The sequence below is a fragment of the Ranitomeya variabilis genome, chromosome 4 (genome assembly GCF_051348905.1).
Source record: "Ranitomeya variabilis isolate aRanVar5 chromosome 4, aRanVar5.hap1, whole genome shotgun sequence".
Taxonomy (NCBI): domain Eukaryota; kingdom Metazoa; phylum Chordata; class Amphibia; order Anura; family Dendrobatidae; genus Ranitomeya; species Ranitomeya variabilis.
Window position 1 is genome coordinate 231,440,216 of NC_135235.1, and position 19,065 is coordinate 231,459,280.

Below are 19,065 nucleotides of genomic sequence, written 5' to 3' on the forward strand. Positions count from 1 at the left end.
CTTGGTTTCAGGGCGTGCGGACATCCAGACGGACATATTGTACATTCTTGTGAACCTACCTGACCGGTCCTCAGAAATGGTACAGAAGGACGGTAAGTTACTGGGGCTTTATTCCGTTTTTGAATATTTGTGTATTTTTTTTATCACTTTATTTTATCAACATCCATGAATTTTGAAATATTGCAAGTATCATATTGGCCACTAGATGTCAGCACAATCAACTCGCTTCCTAAGAAAACCATCTTGCTTTGCGGCGTGTTGTCAAGATTATCTGTTATAAGCTGTTAGAATCTTATTATTAATTTTCCACCTAAAAATCAGAAACTAAGAAGTTCATTAATTATTCCAGCTCCTGACAAAACCATTAAGTCTTAGGACCTCCTTTCTTAACCCCTAACCATAAAATGGTCCATAAGTCATCTCCAACAGGTATTCTGGGTAAGAAGTTTTTTTCATTTACACTTGTTACATTTTTACATTCCATTTTGCTTTGTTCTTCGGGCTGCAGTGGGCAAACGCTGTCACTGGACCCCTCTGAGGATTTTTGGAGTGACCATCTGTATTATCATGTCGCTGGCTGGAATCGGGGTCACCATTTGGGCTATAGGTAAGAAAAAGGCTTCTAAGGGGAGCTAGTAAAATGTTTATGGAATCTATATATTTGATGTCCAACTTGAGCTCCATAATTGACCCATATGCAGCCCCCCAATGGTCAGGGAACATGTTCTACTCAAGTTTTTGATGTCCCTGACCATAGATGACTGGATATATTACTGGCTGAAGGTTTTTCAGCTTTTTGGTAAACTGCATTGCGACATATGATTAGTGTGGGAACCTCCTGATATCACTGGGTTATAATGTAACTATCTCCCCCGCTGAGGGTCTTATCTGATCCCATCACCCACCTGTTGTGTTCTTTCTTCACAGTGACATATGTACTGACAAATGAAAACTCAAACCTCTATGCAGGTAATTAATCATGTATGAGTCGGGTGGAATGCATGGAAAGAATTTGGTATAAAGAGGACCTCTGGCTTTTTTTTAGTTCAGAGTTCCTTATTCTGGGCTTATGCGAAGAAGAGAGCAGTTATAATAAGCAGATTTCTCTCTGGAGGACCCAACGTGTAGTGATTGCAATACGCAGCTTGTAATTCTTCTTTTCTCCTGTGGGGGTGCTGCAGGGAAATTGTGCTTTTACAGCACCCTACAGATCACAGGTGATCGCCGGTGATAACTTGTCGGAGGACCTTTCTAACAAAAAAGGGAAGGAGAATCTCTTTAAATTTACAGATTCTGTTTGTCAGGGCGCAAACAAACTTAAATTGACTGATATGATCCAAATTATACATTGTTCATTTTTTATGTCCATTGTTGGTTCAACAAACTTTGGACAAACAATGGTACTGGCAAACATGAAAAAGCTTGTATAATATCTTAGCAGAAAAATATCCTTCTTTATCCACTTTTAAGCCACTTATTCTCCTTCTTTCCTTTACTTCTGAACACAATTCATTGAAAAATGGCTAAAATCTGCCCTGCTTATAAGAAGACACTTGCAGATCACTGAGGGATCAGTTTACAGCCATCAGGGATACAGGGAGGAGTCGTAAGAGAAGGGAGTAATGGAGTGGGAGAAAGAGGCAAACAGACTCATAGATCTCTGCTGTGCTTTCTAGTTAGTGTATTGTTTCTCTCCAGAGCTGGATTCAGTGCTACATTGCTCAGTATGTCAGTATATTGTCCTCATGCTGCTAATGATTCTAGCAATACACTGCAGCTTCAATGAGGGAGCAGATTACAGTTGTACAGTTAATATTATGGAGAGGGTTGGAGGATGAATACAGTAAGAGAAAGATGCAAAAAGACTTTGCTGTTGATTTCTAGTTTGTGTATTATCTCACTCCACTGCTGGATTCATAGATGCACTGCTCAATGCTGTTATATAATATCCTCATACTGCTGCTATTTTCTAGTAAGTATTTTATCTCTTCACAGTGCTAGATTCACATCTACAATGCTCAGTACAGCTGTATAACATTCTCCATGCTGTTGTTATCTCATTAGTGTTTTATCTCACACCGTTTATAGATTCACAGCAACACTGCTTAGTACTGCTGTATAACTTCCTCCTTGCTGTTGTTACTATCTAGTTAGTGCTTTGTCTCATCGCAGTGCTACATTCACGACTATTGCGCTCAGTACTCCTGTATAACATCCTCCTTGTTGTTACTATCTAGTCAGTGTTTTATCTCACATTGCTCTACATTCACAGCTTCACTGCTCAGAACTACTATATAATGTCCTCCACATTGTTGTTACTATCTAGTTAGTGATCTATCTCATCACAGTGCTATATTCAGAGCTGCACTGCTCAGTACTACTATATAATGTCCTCCACATTGTTGTTACTATCTAGTTAGTGATCTATCTCATCACAGTGCTATATTCATAGCTTCACTGCTCAGAACTACTATATAATGTCCTCCACATTGTTGTTACTATCTAGTTAGTGATCTATCTCATCACAGTGCTATATTCAGAGCTGCACTGCTCAGTACTACTATATAATGTCCTCCACATTGTTGTTACTATCTAGTTAGTGATCTATCTCATCACAGTGCTATATTCATAGCTTCACTGCTCAGAACTACTATATAATGTCCTCCACATTGTTGTTACTATCTAGTTAGTGATCTATCTCATCACAGTGCTATATTCAGAGCTGCACTGCTCAGTACTACTATATAATGTCCTCCACATTGTTGTTACTATCTAGTTAGTGGTCTATCTCATCACAGTGCTACATTCACAGCTACACTGCTCAGTACTACTATATAATGTCCTCCACATTGTTGTTACTATCTAGTTAGTGGTCTATCTCATTACAGTGCTACATTCACAGCTACACTGCTCAGTACTGTCATATAACGTTCTCCTTGCTGTTGATACTATCTACAACTACACCGCTCAGTATAACATCATGCATGCTGTTGTCACTCTCTAGTTAGTGTTTTATCTCACACCAGTTTTAGATTTACAGCTACACTGCTTAGTACTGTTGTATAATGTCCTCCATGCTGCTGCTTCTGAACATGTAATATATTATTTACCTATACATCAATTTCCATCACTACAAGATATTTGTGTTCACACAGCGACAAAAGTATTCACATTTTTGTCATGAAACCGACTAGGTGGTTGTTAGAGCCCTTTACTGTATGGATATAGCTACAAAATTAATGACTCCAGACAAGATTTTTTGTGGGTCTCATTAAGGCAATTTTTTTATTCAATGTTTTAGTCCAGGTGAACTCTCCCGATCATCGGCTCACTGTGTACGATGAGAAAGAACAAACATGGCGGCTGGTTTGCTCTTCCTTGGTGAACGCAGCAGTGGCCGCGCTAAGCTGTGAAGATATGGGCTTCATCAGGTACAAAGATTTCTCCAAGTCAAAAGTTTTTCCAAACTTTATATAGAGGGTAATGTTACTAGAGATGTTATTATGGGGTCCCATATTTGTATTTATGGCCCTGTTTGATATTGTTGCAACACTGTATCAATTACAATACATAGGAATTTTGGTGCATGTTATATCAGTCTCTCTATTGTCTTCTTAGGTCTATGAGCCACCAGGTGCTTCGAGTGGAGGTGGCAGGAACGAACGGCACATCAGGGTACTACTGTGTGCAGAGATCGCTATTAGGCAGTGCCAAAAGACTTCATGATGTGCTGACCGTGTGGTAAGTGCCTATAATATCTATCAGCTAAGGATATAGTCACAAAACCTCTTTGGTTTCAATGTCCTCTAAGAAAGTCCTAAAATATCTGTGTTTAAAGATTTGCTTTTTGTGACCTGATAAGTAATTTATTTCTGACTCCCTGTAGTCTACACTAGGGGGAGCTCACCGCAAATCTGTATGTTGTGAGATCCCTCTCTTGGTGGCTGTATAAATCTGTATGTAGTGAGCTCCCCTAGTGGTGGCTGTATAAATCTGTATGTAGTGAGCTCCCTCTAGTGGTGGCTGTATAAATCTGTATGTAGTGAGCTCCCCTAGTGGTGGCTGTATAAATCTGTATGTAGTGAGGACCCTCTAGTGGTGGCTGTATAAATCTGTATGTTGTGAGATCCCTCTAGCTGTGGCTGTATATATTTGTATATAGTGATGTCCCCCAGTGGTGGCTGTATAAATCTGTATGTAGTGAGCTTCTCCTAGTGGTGGCTGTATACATCTGTATATAATGAGCTCCCTCTAGTGGTGGCTGTATAAATCTGTATGTAGTGGGCTCCCTCTAGTGATGCTGTATAAATCTGTATGTTGTGAGATCCCTCTAGTGGTGGCTGTATAAATCTGTATGTAGTGATGTCCCCCAGTGGTGGCTGTATAAATCTGTATGTAGTGAGCTCCCTCTAGTGATGCTGTATAAATCTGTATGTTGTGAGATCCCTCTAGTGGTGGCTGTATATATCTGTATGTAGTGATGTCCCCCAGTGGTGGCTGTATAAATCTGTATGTAGTGAGCTCCCTCTAGTGATGCTGTATAAATCTGTATGTTGTGAGATCCCTCTAGCTGTGGCTGTATAAATCTGTATGTAGTGATGTCCCCCAGTGGTGGCTGTATAAATCTGTATGTAGTGAGCTTCTCCTAGTGGTGGCTGTATACATCTGTATATAATGAGCTCCCTCTAGTGGTGGCTGTATAAATCAGCATGTAGTGAACTCTTTTATTATAAAAATACAAAACTTACAATCAATAAATAGCACAAATCAAAACCCCAGCAAAAGCAACTGTCCGAGTCCAACATTACCACCCCCCCCAGTCCAAAGCAAAGTCCAAGTCCAGCATAACTGCCCCCAGTCAAAGCAACCCCGCAAAAGAAAACAAAACTGCCTTCTTCTTTCTCAGAGAAGCTTCCTCCATCTTTCTTTCTTATGTTGTTTTCCGTCCTTTACTCGTCTTTTCACTTTTTATCCATCCAGATCTCCTCCTCCCCAGGTTACATCACCCAAGGAGAGAAGAAACATTTTATTAATACACACGCACATACACACTTCATACCAAACCTGACAAAGAAAACTCTGGTCCATCGCCCAAAAAGAAACATTATAGCCACCTGGCTTAAACACATCTATCTAAATCACACAAAACACATTTTTTTTCCTTTTTATCTATTTTATAATTTTTTTTTTTTTTTTTTTTAACATACACACATATATATATATATATATATATATATATATATATATATATATATATATATATATACATACATATATATATATATATATATATATATATATATATATATATATATATATATATATACACATACACACATTTTTTTTTTTTTTTACACAGCAAACACAACTATAAACAACCTACCACCAAACCCACACAATACAAAAATTAGCTCACCAAGGAACTTATATCCTCTTGCCTACAAGACAGGATCATCACATTACAATACAATGCTACATAACTCTATATACAACACTTACCCAGAGCCAGGATTGGTGCCTGTAAGCCCTATATCAATAATTCACTTCTGCAAAACAAAAATCTGATAGTGAAAAGCCCCAGCCCGCCACCGGGAAACCGGAGATGACAGGCTTCTACCCTAACAATCCTTACCCTACCAGCCGTCCCTACCTGTCTAGACATCTGCCCCTATTTATCTGCCTACCTTTCCCTGTCTCTCCCTGCCTGACCCTACGACCCTACCTAACTCACCGCGTGCCTACCTAACTGTCCCTGGGCTGTCCCTATCCTGTCCCTACCTATCTACCTGTCCCTACTGAAGCTATCTACCTGTCCCTATCATTTACCTGCTTATCTAAGCCCTAGGTACATTAAATGAGAACCCTCTCCAGAGAAGAGAGGCCCTCGCTGCACCCAGCCTGTCATACTCCAGAGAGCGCACCTTCACCAGGCCACCCAGAATGTTCCTAACAACCTCGTCCCTGGGGAGGATTTTCTGCTGAGTTGACACTAAGCACCGTGCGTTCCACGTGTAAAACCTGACCACTAAACTGACTAGAAATAAAGTGCCCCGATCTCGGCCACCCAGGGATCCGAAGGCCCCATACGCCCACTCCGCATAGGAAAGGTGTGCCAGCCGAGGCCAGCCTATGGAAGCACCCACCCTGTTGTAGACCCCTGTATTAAAAGGACACTGAAGGAGGAAGTGCTCCATGCTTTCCAGCGTGTCGCAACACCCCTCATGGGGACAACCCCGATCATCGGAGTTCCTACACTTCAGGTTGTCCCTTACATACAGTTTCCCATGGAAGCAGCGCCAAGCCAAGTCCCAAAACTTCAAGGGGACCCGTGTAGAATTCAATAACCTCAGCCCACCCTCCAGATCCCGACTTGGGCAATCTTTGAGCACCAGAGGCTTCTGGAAATGGGTCAACAGGACCCTCCTGTCAAGGAATTTCCTCGACATGGTCCTGATCTCCCACATTCCCAGACCCCACCGGCGGATCACCTTCAGAACCGGGGTAGCGTAAGCCGGGAGATGCCCGTGCGGTGTGCGCAGGTCCTTCACTTGCCCTCCTGTCTCCCATTCCTGGAAGAAGGGTCGAAGCCATCCCCTGCAGGAGAATACCCACGGAGGAGCCCTCTCTGACCAGAGGTTGGCGATGTTAGTCTTGACAAAAGTGTTTATTAGAAACACCACTGGGTTGACCATACCCAACCCTCCTAGTCTCCTCGTGCGGTACGTGACCTCCCGCTTGACTAGGTTCAGCCTATTTCCCCATAACATCTGGAAAAACAGGCTGTAGACCCGTGTCCAGAGCGGCTCTGGCAACATGCAGACACTGCCCAGGTATATTAACAAGGGTAGCAAAAAACCCTTAACCAGGCTAACCCTTTCCCTCAGGGTCAAAGACCAACCCTTCCATTGGTCCACCTTCTGGGCGGCGATCTTAAGTCTGCCCTCCCAATTTTGCTGGGGGTAGTCCCCAGGGCCAAATTCGATGCCTAGGATTTTTGCCGATGCCTGGGGCTCTGGAAGAGTGTCCGGGAGACCAAAACTAGGGTCACCCCCTCCCAGCCAGAGACTCTCACACTTTTCCTGATTAATTCTGGACCCAGAAGCCTCCGAGTAGCGATCAACCTCAGACATGACCCACTCCGCCTCTTCACCCGAGGACACGAAAAGGGAGACGTCATCGGCATACGCTACCACCCTCAGAGTGGCTTCCGGGGCCACCTGGTCCATCCTGACTCCCGCCAACGGCCCACGCTCAATCCTCCTTAAAAGGGGATCTATCGCGAACACGTATAACAGCGGGCTCAATGGACAGCCCTGGCGGACCCCAGACCCAACCTCAAAAGGGCGGCCAGACCAACCATTCACGAGCGGGAAAGTCTCTGCCCCCGCGTACAAGATCTTTAGCCAATTTACAAACCCCCCAGGCAGACCGTACCTCAGAAGGACGGACCAGAGGTACTCATGGTTAACCCGATCAAAAGCCTTCGCCTGGTCTAAGGACAGCAAGTACCCCTTCCAGTGACCTGCCCTGCCCTGCTCCACTGCCTCTCGGACACCGAGCACAGCACTAAACGTACTGCGGCCTGGAACAGAGCAGTGCTGGGCCCCCGAAAGGAGCCGGGGTGCAAACTTCACCAGCCGTTTGAACAGCACCTTTGCCAGAACCTTCCGGTCCGTATTGAGAAGCGCTATGGGACGCCAATTCTCAATACGGGACGGGTCCTTACCCTTTGACAGGATAATCAGGGCAGACTGCCTCATTGACTGGGAAAGAGCGCCCGAGGAGAGACACTCGTTAAACACCTCAGTCAAGAGAGGGACCAAGGAGTCCCTAAAGGTCTTATAAAACTCGGATGTTAAGCCATCCGGACCTGGCGATTTCTTAGGCCGAAGCCCATCAATGGCCAGTCGCACTTCCTCTTCCCTGATTGGTTCTGTCAAAACGTGAAGCGAGGGGTCATCTCCTGGCTCAGGGATGGCCTCGGCCAGGAAAGCCGACATCACGTTCCGATCCAGATCCCTCTTCCCCAAGAGGTGTGAGTAGAAAGATCTGATCACCTCCAGGATCCCTGATTTGGATCTGTTCAGGGAACCCGTATCGTCGACCAAACCTGTCACCACCTTACAACTCACTGACATCTTACAGTTTCTGTAGGGGTCAGGCGAGCGGTACCTCCCGAAATCCCTCTCAAAAACCAAAGATGTGTGCCTATCGTACTGACACCTCTTGAGTAAAGACTTCACTCTGGAGATCTCCTCACGGTCACCTCCAGCCGAGACGAGATGTTCGAGTTTCCTCCTCAGTTCCTGATACAGGCGGTACCTGCTCAGGCTCCTGAGGCTCGAGAGCCGGCGGAAGAAACTCGCAACCCGATCCTTGAACATCTCCCACCACTCTGACTTATCGCTACAGAGATCCAAAAGCGGTACCTGGCTCTGAAGAAAGTCCTCAAAGGATTGTCTTATCTCTGCTTCTTCCAAGAGGGACGAATTCAGCTTCCATAGTCCCCTTCCCATCCGAGGGGTTTCTGAAACATTCAGAGAAAAAGAAATCAGACAGTGATCGGAGAACTCCACCTCAACAGCGGACACTGCTGAAGAGATGGCATCCTCCTTTAAAAAAAACCTGTCTATCCTAGACCTACAATTACCTCTATGAAAGGTGAAACCACAGTGACCTGGGGTGTGCCGGATGTGGACATCCACCAGGCGAGCCTCACTAGCTATGCTATTAAGAGTATTACTATCATAAGCCAGCCGGTCAATGGAGCCTCCCCTATCACGAAGCCTTGTGACAGTGTTAAAGTCACCTCCAAAGACCACCTGCCGACTCGTAAAAAGATAGGGCTTAATCTTCAGGAAGAGACATTTACGGTCCCACTTTGACTGCGGACCATAGATGTTAATGAGCCGAAGCTCCTGTCCCCTCATGAAGACGTCTAAGACCAGGCACCTCCCCATTTCTACCTCGATAACTCTCCGGCATTCAACCGATGCAGTCTTAAAAAGGACTGCCACCCCGCTACACGGCTCGGCCGCAAGAGACCAGTACGAAGACCCGCACCTCCACTCGCTCTTCGCCTTGCGTATGGCCCCCATATCGGTAAGCCTGGTCTCCTGCAAAAACAAAATTTCAGCCTCAAATCGGGTGAGAAAATCAAAGGCCGCAAATCTAGCCGCATCAGACTTTATACTAGCAACATTAATGGTCGCTAGAGTCAACGGGGTGGGTGCCGCCATCATGAGTGATCAAGTTAGATGGCCTTTTTCTTCCCCCCACCCTTTTTCTTAGCCCGCTCATCTCCGGACGATGAAGCCCCCCCTCTTCTTTTCAGAGAGACAGAGGTATCCATCCCTCCCACCTCTTTCTCATCTCCGGACCCAGGGTCGTCCCTACCTCCCGAGGAAGACACACCCCCTGGAGAAGGGACTCCCCCGCCTCCCAAAGGCCCTCCCGATGTTACCTCCGGAACCTCACCCCCGACTCCCGTCTCAGCAGGATCGTCAAGGGCTTGGAACCGATTGGAGAGGGGGATCAGAGGGGAGTCGGTGGGACCTTCCTTAGGCACCTTGGTCAGGGAAGAAGATTTTCCACCTTTTTTCTTCTTTTTTTTACTTTTGGCACTCTTGGCACTCTTGGTACCCTTGTCACCCATTTCTTTTGGCTGTTCCCCTCCATCCTCATCAAAACTTTCATATTGAGAGGCATCTGAGAGATCAGCCACTTCCTCATTCTCCATCCGTCTGATCTCCTCATTCACCGCTTCCTCCCCCGGGGCCTCAGTGACATGAGCTGTCGCCTCGGAGGAGGGGGCAGCCATTACCCCAGTTTCCCGAGGCTCCTCCTGCCCCCTGCCCTCCTGACGCCTTGCCTGCCTCCGCTGGTAAGAGGGGCCCCTCGCCCTGCCATTCCTCATCGGCCCCTCAGCTCCTCCCCCGCTGCCACCTCCAACCTCTGCAGAAGTTGCACCGCCAGGAACTTCCTCACGGCTCCCCTCCGCCCGGCCGGCCATGGCATTAGAGAAGGAACGAGGGCAGCGGCTGAACGGGTGACCTAGATCACCACACAGGTGACATCGAATGACACCACAGGATGCGGCGAGGTGACCCACCTCGCCACACAAGGCACATTTCTGCACCTTGCAGCCCGCGCTGAAGTGGCGAGGATCACCGCACCTGTGGCATACCTTCGGCTGCCCCTGGTAGAAGACCAGAATCCGATCCCTTCCCAGGAAAGCCGAGGAAGGGATGTGGGTGACAGTGCCACCTGAACGCTTCAACTTTACCATGAAGGTCCAGCCTCCTGACCAGATACCAAAATCGTCCCGGTTCTTCTTAGGGACCTCCACAACCTCGCCGTACCGGCTCAACCAGGTCATTATGTCAACGCCAGAAAGAGACTCATTACATGTTAAAACGGTCACTTTCTTTGGCCCACTTTGGCGAGAAATTGCTTCCACGGCGAACCCTCGCCAGCCGGGCTCCTCTTTTACCAGCTCATAATTCGACCAAAAGAGCTCCAAGCCCTCTGGCCGAACAAAGCTGATATCAAAGGTGGAGGTCCCAAAAGGATGTATCAGAGCAAAGATGTCAATAGCTCTGAAGTCCATCTTCATGAGGAGCTTCACTACATTTGTCCTGGATGGACACGCCTCATCGCCCCTCCAGCGAAGACGAACCACATTTCTCCTGGAGACCCCCTGCCCGGCTGTCGGGAGGGACCACACGGTCTCCCCCCCCTTTTTCTCTTGGAAGGCAGCTAGACCAAACTTATCTAGCCAGTAGGACAACGCCACCTCTCTTCCCTCTACATTGATCGTCCGCTCACCTTTTTTGAGGGCCTCCAGGAAACAGCGGCGAAAAGCTTCATTCCCTGGGTTCGGAGATGAGGAAGACCCCTGTGGAACCCCAGCGGCAGCAGCCGCATAACTAATGGCGGCTGCAGGTGAGGGGGACGATGGACCAGCCCCTATATTCCCTGAACCCTCAACCTCACAGTCAACCATCTCCACCTCACTTACCTCAGCCTCACCATTTTCACTGGTAGAAATCACCGCACTGGCACCATTCACACCAACCATACCTCCAGCAGAAACCACCCCTGACCCGTCACCATTATCACAGACACTATTCACACCACTTGCACCAATTCCATTCTTATGTACATTTACATTTTTGTTAGCATTTTTTTTTCTGCTTTCTGCTGGGGTTGTTGCTATTTGCAGTGCAGCTGCCCCTTTAAGATCGATACTGCAGGGTTTGATTACCACACCCTGCTTTTCAGCAGAGCATGTGCTGGCAGCTGCAGACTGTTGCTCCAGCCTCTCCTGCAGACCATCTCCACGCTCCTGTGTGCATTTCACCGCCGGGTCCCCCGCAGATACAGGTGACACACATGCAGAGGACCCCGGCGGTGCGACCCCCTCCGGCGAGGGTGCGATCCGGTCCGGCATTACCGCAGCCATTACAGCTGCACCCGAGATGATAAGCGGTGCCGGGGTCCCGGATTTTGACCCAGCATCGGATCTGCATGTGGGGGACCCCGACACCACAGCACACGCCGCCGATGATGCGGCCCCGGCTGACAGCACACCGCTAACACTGCGGGGAGCGGTGACCACCGGTAAGGTACCCACAGCCTCCACCCCCCGAGCGCCAGCAGGTGCAGCAGGCACCAGGCCGTCCCCCGTTTCCACAGAGGATCGGGCCTGGACACCTCCACAGATTTTATTACCGCCCGCCACAGGGCCACACTCCAGACCATGCACACTGTCCGGCTCTGCAGCCGCATGCCCACTCTCGCCCCCTCTGCTACTGCCAGCAGAGACGGCGACCTGCGCCATACGACTTGTACTCTCCCCGCTCCCTCGCACCGGACCCACTGCAGGTCCCGGGCCGGGGTGGGTAGCGGGCTCCACACAGCGGGACCGGGGGGTCCCAGGAAGGGGGACAAACACCAACCTCTCCTCCGATGTTTTCTTCCTTTTTTTGCTTTTCTTTTTCCCCCTCCTGGTTGCCTCGTCCCCGCAGACCTCATCCCCAAACTTCAGGTGGGCATAATTTACTGGGGACTCCAGCTGACGGATCTGCTGCAAGACGAGGCAACCCCCACTACTGCTGTTATCGCTGCTGCTATCATCCGCATCACCCCCATCATCCTCTGAAATGCTGTTGTCTGATGGGAGTGGGACCTGCACTGGATCTATCCCGCTGTGTGTGGCCTGGAGATCACTTACCAAGCCCCCAGGTGGGTACGGCGCCTCCTCCATCTCCTCATGGTCCACCTCCTCCACCTGGGTCGGACGCCGAGACCCCCCTGGCTCCTTTGCAGCAGCCATGTTGTGGAATCGGTCCTCGTTTTCCAGTTTTTCCCGGAAGGGCCCGCTGTTGTTTAATATTGCCGCTCTCCGGGCTTCCATGCCCTCAATGCATATCCCCAGGCTGGATATCCTGGCTGTCAGGGCAGACTTCTCTGTGCGGGAGGCTCTGCTTGCAGCTTGCCTCAACTCCTTCAGCTCCTCCCGGAGTCTCCTGATGGTCTTCCCAGCCTCATCATACTCGCTGAGGTACGCATGGACGCGGGAGCCATAGCTGGTAACCGGCTCCCGTGCGGCCCTAGTGCCCCAATCCTTCTGCACCGCCGCCGCTGCACCTCTGCGAGTACTCCGCTCACCTCCGGGAGGAGACACCGCAGTGGCCCTCGCCTCAGCCTTAGGGGCTTTGCAGCCCTCCTGGGTCTTCCTGGGCTCCTCCATGTTTTGGGCCTTGCCGGATCTGGTGACCCTCTTTGCCGGTAGCAATGAGCTCCCACCCCTCGCCGGCTTAGACCGAGGGGTGGGAGACGGGGACTCAGCCCCACAGTCCATCCACTACACCCCTCTCTTTCCTGGGTCAGAGAGGGGGGAAATTACTGGGTGAAAAAAACTGGTTACTCTCCTGGAGCAAACAAACCAGCACCTTCCTCCACAGACTACAGGCTCCTAGTGGTGGCTGTATAAATCTGTATGTAGTGAGCTCCCTCTAGTGATGCTGTATAAATCTGTATGTTGTGAGATCCCTCTAGCTGTGGCTGTATAAATCTGTATGTAGTGATGTCCCCCAGTGGTGGCTGTATAAATCTGTATGTAGTGCGCTTCTCCTAGTGGTGGCTGTATACATCTGTATATAATGAGCTCCCTCTAGTGGTGGCTGTATAAATCAGCATGTAGTGAGCTCCCCCTAGTGGTGGCTGGAGATAAACCTCATGACAGTGTCACAACAAGCAGAATAAGCTGGTCAGTTACTGGACCTCTCCCACAAGGGCTGTCATGCAGAAACCCCAAATCTTAATATATTACAATGTTCCAGTCTGTAGAGTGATTCATAGAAATTAATTCTGCTTTTTTTTCTTCCTCCACAGTGAGTGTCCGAGTGGTCAGTTTCTCTCTGTTCAGTGTCAAGGTAATGTCCTGATAAGTCACCTGTACCCGGTCTTGGTACACAGAGGGTTTTAGCTTTGATCAGATGAAAGTCCAGATAACATTTAAATCATCAAAGTTTTAACATTTAGATACAAAATATTTACTGTAATAAGAAGAGAATATCTTCACTTAGAGGAATTTTGCAGAATGATGTTTTGCATTGTTTGCATTCTTTTTACATTTGTAATATTTCTGTTTGATGTAAATGAATGGAGAATTCCTTTTACTCCCAGAGGTTAATAATCTGTGCGGATCCTTATATTTCTGGCAGCTACAAATGTATCCACTGTGGACAATCCTCTGTGATATAAACACCCAGGACTGCAGACTGATACATTGTAATATGTGTCTGGGCAGGAATGTGTTTTATTTGGATACAATTCCAAATATAAACAGTTTGTTACAATGTATCAACTTGTAAACCAGGCAGAGAATAGTCCAGTTGTGAGGACCAGAAATGGAAAATATGTAGGAAAAAGCAGCTGAGGGAGGGGGGAGACTTTTCAAGGGTGATCTCCTCAATTGTGACCTCTCTGCAGATTGTGGACGGAGGAAGATGGCCGTGGACAGAATCGTGGGGGGGCAGGACGCCGCCCTAGGCCAGTGGCCGTGGCAGGTCAGCTTGAGATATGATGGCACCCATCTCTGTGGTGGCTCGTTGATCTCCAGTGAGTGGGTCCTCACCGCTGCCCACTGCTTCCCAGAGTAAGTGACCGGACCACGGCACGGAGAACAGCGACATGAGAATTCAGGGCAGGAGATGATCACTGTACATCTCTGTATCCTCAGGAGAAACCGTGTGGTGAGTCTGTGGACCGTGTTTGCGGGGGGCGTCTCGCATCTCTCGCCCCGCGGATTTGTGCACAGTGTGAAGAGTGTGATATACCACGCCGGATACTTACCCTTCATATACACAGACAGTGAGGAAAACAGCAATGACATCGCCCTGGTGCATCTGCTGACCCCACTCACACTCACAGGTAACACTGAGCACTACGACCTGCGAGAAACCGTCACCAAGTCAGGAAGGATGAGAAAAGCCCTGGATCCACGAAAAACCAACAAAAATGAGAAATGTGTCAATATATGTATGTACAGAGTGACTGCATCAGCAGAATAGTGAGTGCAGCTCTGGAGTATAATTCAGGATGTAACTCAGGATCAGTAATGTAATGTATGTACATAGTGACTGCACCAGCAGAATAGTGAGTGCAGCTCTGGGGTATAATACAGGAGGTAACTCAGGATCAGTAGTGTAATGTATGTACACAGTGACTACACCAGCAGAATAGTGAGTGCAGCTCTGGGGTATAATACAGGATGTAACTCAGGATCAGTAATGTAATGTATGTACATAGTGACTGCACCAGCAGAATAGTGAGTGCAGCTCTGGGGTATAATACAGGAGGTAACTCAGGATCAGTAGTGTAATGTATGTATACAGTGACTGCACCAGCAGAATAGTGAGTGCAGCTCTGGGGTATAATACAGGATGTAACTCAGGATCAGTAATGTATGTACACAGTGACTGCACCAGCAGAATAGTGAGTGCAGCTCTGGGGTATAATACAGGATGTAACTCAGGATCAGTAATGTATGTACACAGTGACTGCACCAGCAGAATAGAGAGTGCAGCTCTGGGGTATAATACAGGATGTAACTCAGGATCAGTAATGTAATGTATGTACACAGTGACTGCACCAGCAGAATAGTGAGTGCAGCTCTGGGGTATAATACAGGATGTAACTCAGGATCAGTAATGTAATGTATGTACACAGTGACTGCACCAGCAGAATAGTGAGTGCAGATCTGGAGTATAATACAGGAGGTAACTCAGGATCAGTAATGTATGTACACAGTAACTGCACCAGCAGAATAGTGAGTGCAGCTCTGGGGTATAATACAGAAGGTAACTCAGGATCAGTAATGTAATGTATGTACACAGTGACTGCACCAGCAGAATAGTGAGTGCAGCTCTGGGGTATAATACAGGATGTAACTCAGGATCAGTAATGTAATGTATGTACACAGTGACTGCACCCGCAGAATAGTGAGTGCAGCTCTGGAGTATAATACAGGATGTAACTCAGGATCAGTAATGTAATGTATGTACACAGTGACTGCACCAGCAGAATAGTGAGTGCAGCTCTGGGGTATAATACAGGATGTAACTCAGGATCAGTAATGTATGTATGTACACAGTGACTGCACCAGCAGAACAGTGAGCGCAGCTCTTTAATTTTGCTTTGTATAACAGTATGCCATCCTGTGCTTTTCTAGAATACATACAGCCAGCTTGTCTCCCTGCTTTGGGGCAGCAGATTGTAGATGGCAAGGTGTGCACAGTGACTGGATGGGGTAACACGCAGTATTATGGTGAGTGATGTGTGTACACTCTGTATATACTGTATATACTCTTCTCATCTCTCGCTTACAGATCATTCCTCTTTCTATTCAGGTCAGCAGTCGGACATTCTGCAGGAAGCATCGGTGCCGATAATAAGTAATGCCGTCTGCAACCAGCCAGAGTATTACAACAATCAGATCACGGGGAAGATGTTCTGCGCTGGATATTCTGACGGGGGGATTGACGCCTGTCAGGTAGGTGACCCTCTTATACTCCTGTATTCCTTGGATACAATGGTGTATATATTGTATGTAGATGAGCAAGTTCTACCTGGTGTGATGTCAGAGTTATGCTGTGTGCTGTAAGCCAATCAGATGTCAGATCTTCATCCTCCTTTCTCACAGAGGTGATTCTGCAGCTGCATCCCCTTCCTCCCTCTCCTTTCATCTGTGTCATATAGGCCTCATATATTTGTTTTCCTTGTGTTCCTATCATGGACATATTTATGCAGGGAGACAGCGGAGGCCCTTTCGTTTGTGAAGACACCATCTCCCGCACTTCAAGATGGCGTCTATGTGGAATTGTCAGCTGGGGAATAGGCTGTGCTTTGCCAAACAAGCCCGGCGTATATGCCAAAGTGGACCAGTACCAAAGCTGGATTTACAGAGCCATGAAGGTCAGTAACTTGGCGGTGGTTTATTTTATGTAACATCTAAGTTATCTGTAGGTGTTGAATATTTTTGGAAATATCCAGTGGGTCCATAATCCAGTGTTCTGGTGGGTACTTTCTAACTTTTGGTTGTGATGCCCACCACATTTAGACATGAAGACCCATCAACTAAAAATCCCAGAAGGACCAGATTATCTGAAGTTGAAAGCATTTTCGTTAACTTTGTTTTGATCTTCTTCCCAAAATTTTAGACCAAATCAGGAGACACTGGAATCTTCGAAATGCAATGAAAACTCATGAAGATCTATGGATTGGCGAGACAAGACCATTCTGGTATAGGACGACCTTTTTTTTTTTTTTTGCATCATCTGACAAACTTTTAGTGGGGGCAATGACCACCAGCCCACCATGTCTATTACCCCATGTTATGCCATGATGAGATTGAGTAAAAACTCTATACGCTGCTACAATGTTACGAAATTAGAATCGCAGAACTCAGGAGTTTGATTACCCGTCGAGCCACCACCGCCATCATTTTCCAGTGTATCGGAAAGCACATATACACTTTACCTTTGGAGCTGAGGATACTTTAGTACTTCTATAGTGTTCCTTTCAGTAAGGTTCATTACTTTTTCCAATATTACTCATCTGTAGTTGACCTTCTTCAAGAACTTTGTACGAGAACTTTGCCTTGATGTAGATGAGAAGGCTACAAAACGAATGTGATTGTATCCAGACAGTGGCATCTTCTGCCTTGACTCAAGATGGTTGAATGAACTGGGTGGTTGGATCTCAAGAAACCCTTAACATCTGATGGATAGTCTGTGACTTGAGTTGGGTCATAATTGGCTTTGACTTATCTACTGGACTGGACAGAACTGGGTGGTTGGATCTCAAGGAACCCTTATGGTCTGATGGATAGTCTATGACTTGAGTTGGGTCATAATTGGCTTTGACTTATCTACTGGACTGGACTGAACTGGGTAGTTGGATCTCAGGAAACCCTTAAGGTCTGATGGATAGTCTGTGACTTGAGTTGGGTCATAATTGGCTTTGACTTAGCTACTGGACTGGACTGAACTGAGTGCTTGGATCTCAAGAAACTCTTATGGTCTGATGGATAGTCTGTGACTGGAGTTGGGTCATAATTGGCTTTCCCTTATCTACTGGACTGGACTGGACTGGACTGAACTGGGTGGTTGGATCTCAAGAAACTCTTATGGTCTGATGGATAGTCTATGACTTGAGTTGGGTCATAATTGGCTTTGACTTATCTACTGGCCAATGGTTGAGTGAATTGATTGGACATATTGGTTGAGAAAGACGATGAAGTGAAGTGGTTGACTGTGGTCAACTCAGTTGTGTCACTGTGGACTGGGACTACCTGGCTCTTCTTATAGCCAATTTAGATGCTTCCAGTTGATTTCATGGGTATGTTCAATCAAACCTTTTTGACCTTCTTTTTCAACAGGACCACTTCTCTAGAAAACTATTTTCCTATGCAGGTTTTGTGGTCATCAATGCTACAAGTATGGAAAAAACTATTGCTGACTTTGAGAATGTTTAGATAAACTCATATTTTACATTTATGTTGAACGTATTAGACTTCACATTAATTCTAACAGCTCCCTGTTCTGCCTGAAACAACGAGGCAGAGATACAAAATGGATGTTTTCTGGTAGATGGTCTTGGACTTAGGGTTTGAAAAACTATTACTGACATTTGGAATTTCTCAACAAACTGGTATTTTATGCTTTTTGTGAATCTATTGAATTTGACCTTAATTGTATCCTCTGTCTATTCTGCCTAAACATTGGATCAGATCCAAGAATAATCTCAGATCCAATGGCCACTGTTTATTTGGGTCATCATGGAAGGAGATGTTTCATCAACAAATGTCTTAAACTATAAGAAATAGAACAAGAATAGCTGTCGTTTGATGGATAGTCTTAGAGTGGACATTGGTTGACTTGGACTTGGCCACATATGGGTGGTCTTGAACTTGGTCTGACATAGGTGGTTTTGGTTAGACATGGGTGATCTTGGGATAGGTCATAAACAGGTGGTCTTGGACTAGGTCAGACATGGGTAGTATTGAGCTAGGTCAGAAATTGGTGTCCTTGTTCTACGTCAGATATGGGTGGCCTTGGGCTAGGTCAGATATGGGTTGCCTTGGGCTAGGTCAGACATGGGTGGCCTTGGGCTAAGTCAGATATGGGTGGCCTTGGGCTAGGCCAGACATGGGTGGCCTTGGGCTAGGTCAGATATGGGTGGCCTTGGGCTAGGCCAGACATTGGTGGCCTTGGGCTAGGTCAGATATGTGTGGCCTTGGGCTCGGCCAGACATTGGTGGCCTTGGGCTAGGTCAGATATGTGTGGCCTTGGGCTAGGTCAGACATGGATGGTCTTAGGCTAAGTCAGACATGGTTAGCCTTGGGCTAGGTCAGATATGAGTGGCCTTTTGTTAGGTCAGACATGGGTGACTTTGGGCTAGGTCAGACAGACACGGGCTTGGGCTAGGTCAGATATGGGTGGCCTTAGGCTTGGTCAGACATGGGTGGCCTTGGGCTAGGCCAGACATGCGTGGCCT

At 47.2% G+C, this 19,065-nt stretch overlaps 1 protein-coding gene across 2 annotated transcripts in view; it reads left to right on the forward strand.

Moving 5' to 3' along the window:
• Window positions 1-18,668, forward strand: part of HPN (hepsin) — a 38,817-nt gene extending 20,149 nt beyond the window's left edge. Inside the window, exons 4-15 of one of the 2 annotated variants that reach the window (XM_077260190.1) lie at window positions 12-92; window positions 509-607; window positions 928-969; window positions 3,302-3,431; window positions 3,619-3,741; window positions 13,399-13,439; window positions 13,999-14,164; window positions 14,249-14,439; window positions 15,740-15,835; window positions 15,918-16,060; window positions 16,318-16,482; window positions 16,728-18,063. In XM_077260190.1, the coding sequence (XP_077116305.1) occupies window positions 77-92; window positions 509-607; window positions 928-969; window positions 3,302-3,431; window positions 3,619-3,741; window positions 13,399-13,439; window positions 13,999-14,164; window positions 14,249-14,439; window positions 15,740-15,835; window positions 15,918-16,060; window positions 16,318-16,482; window positions 16,728-16,766 (1,251 nt within the window). In that variant the 5' untranslated portion in view covers window positions 12-76 and the 3' untranslated portion in view covers window positions 16,767-18,063. Of the gene's footprint in view, window positions 1-11; window positions 93-508; window positions 608-927; window positions 970-3,301; window positions 3,432-3,618; window positions 3,742-13,398; window positions 13,440-13,998; window positions 14,165-14,248; window positions 14,440-15,739; window positions 15,836-15,917; window positions 16,061-16,317; window positions 16,483-16,727 lie in introns of both variants that reach the window. The other variant, XM_077260189.1, reaches the window with a different exon arrangement.
• Window positions 18,669-19,065: the final 397 nt, after the last annotated feature.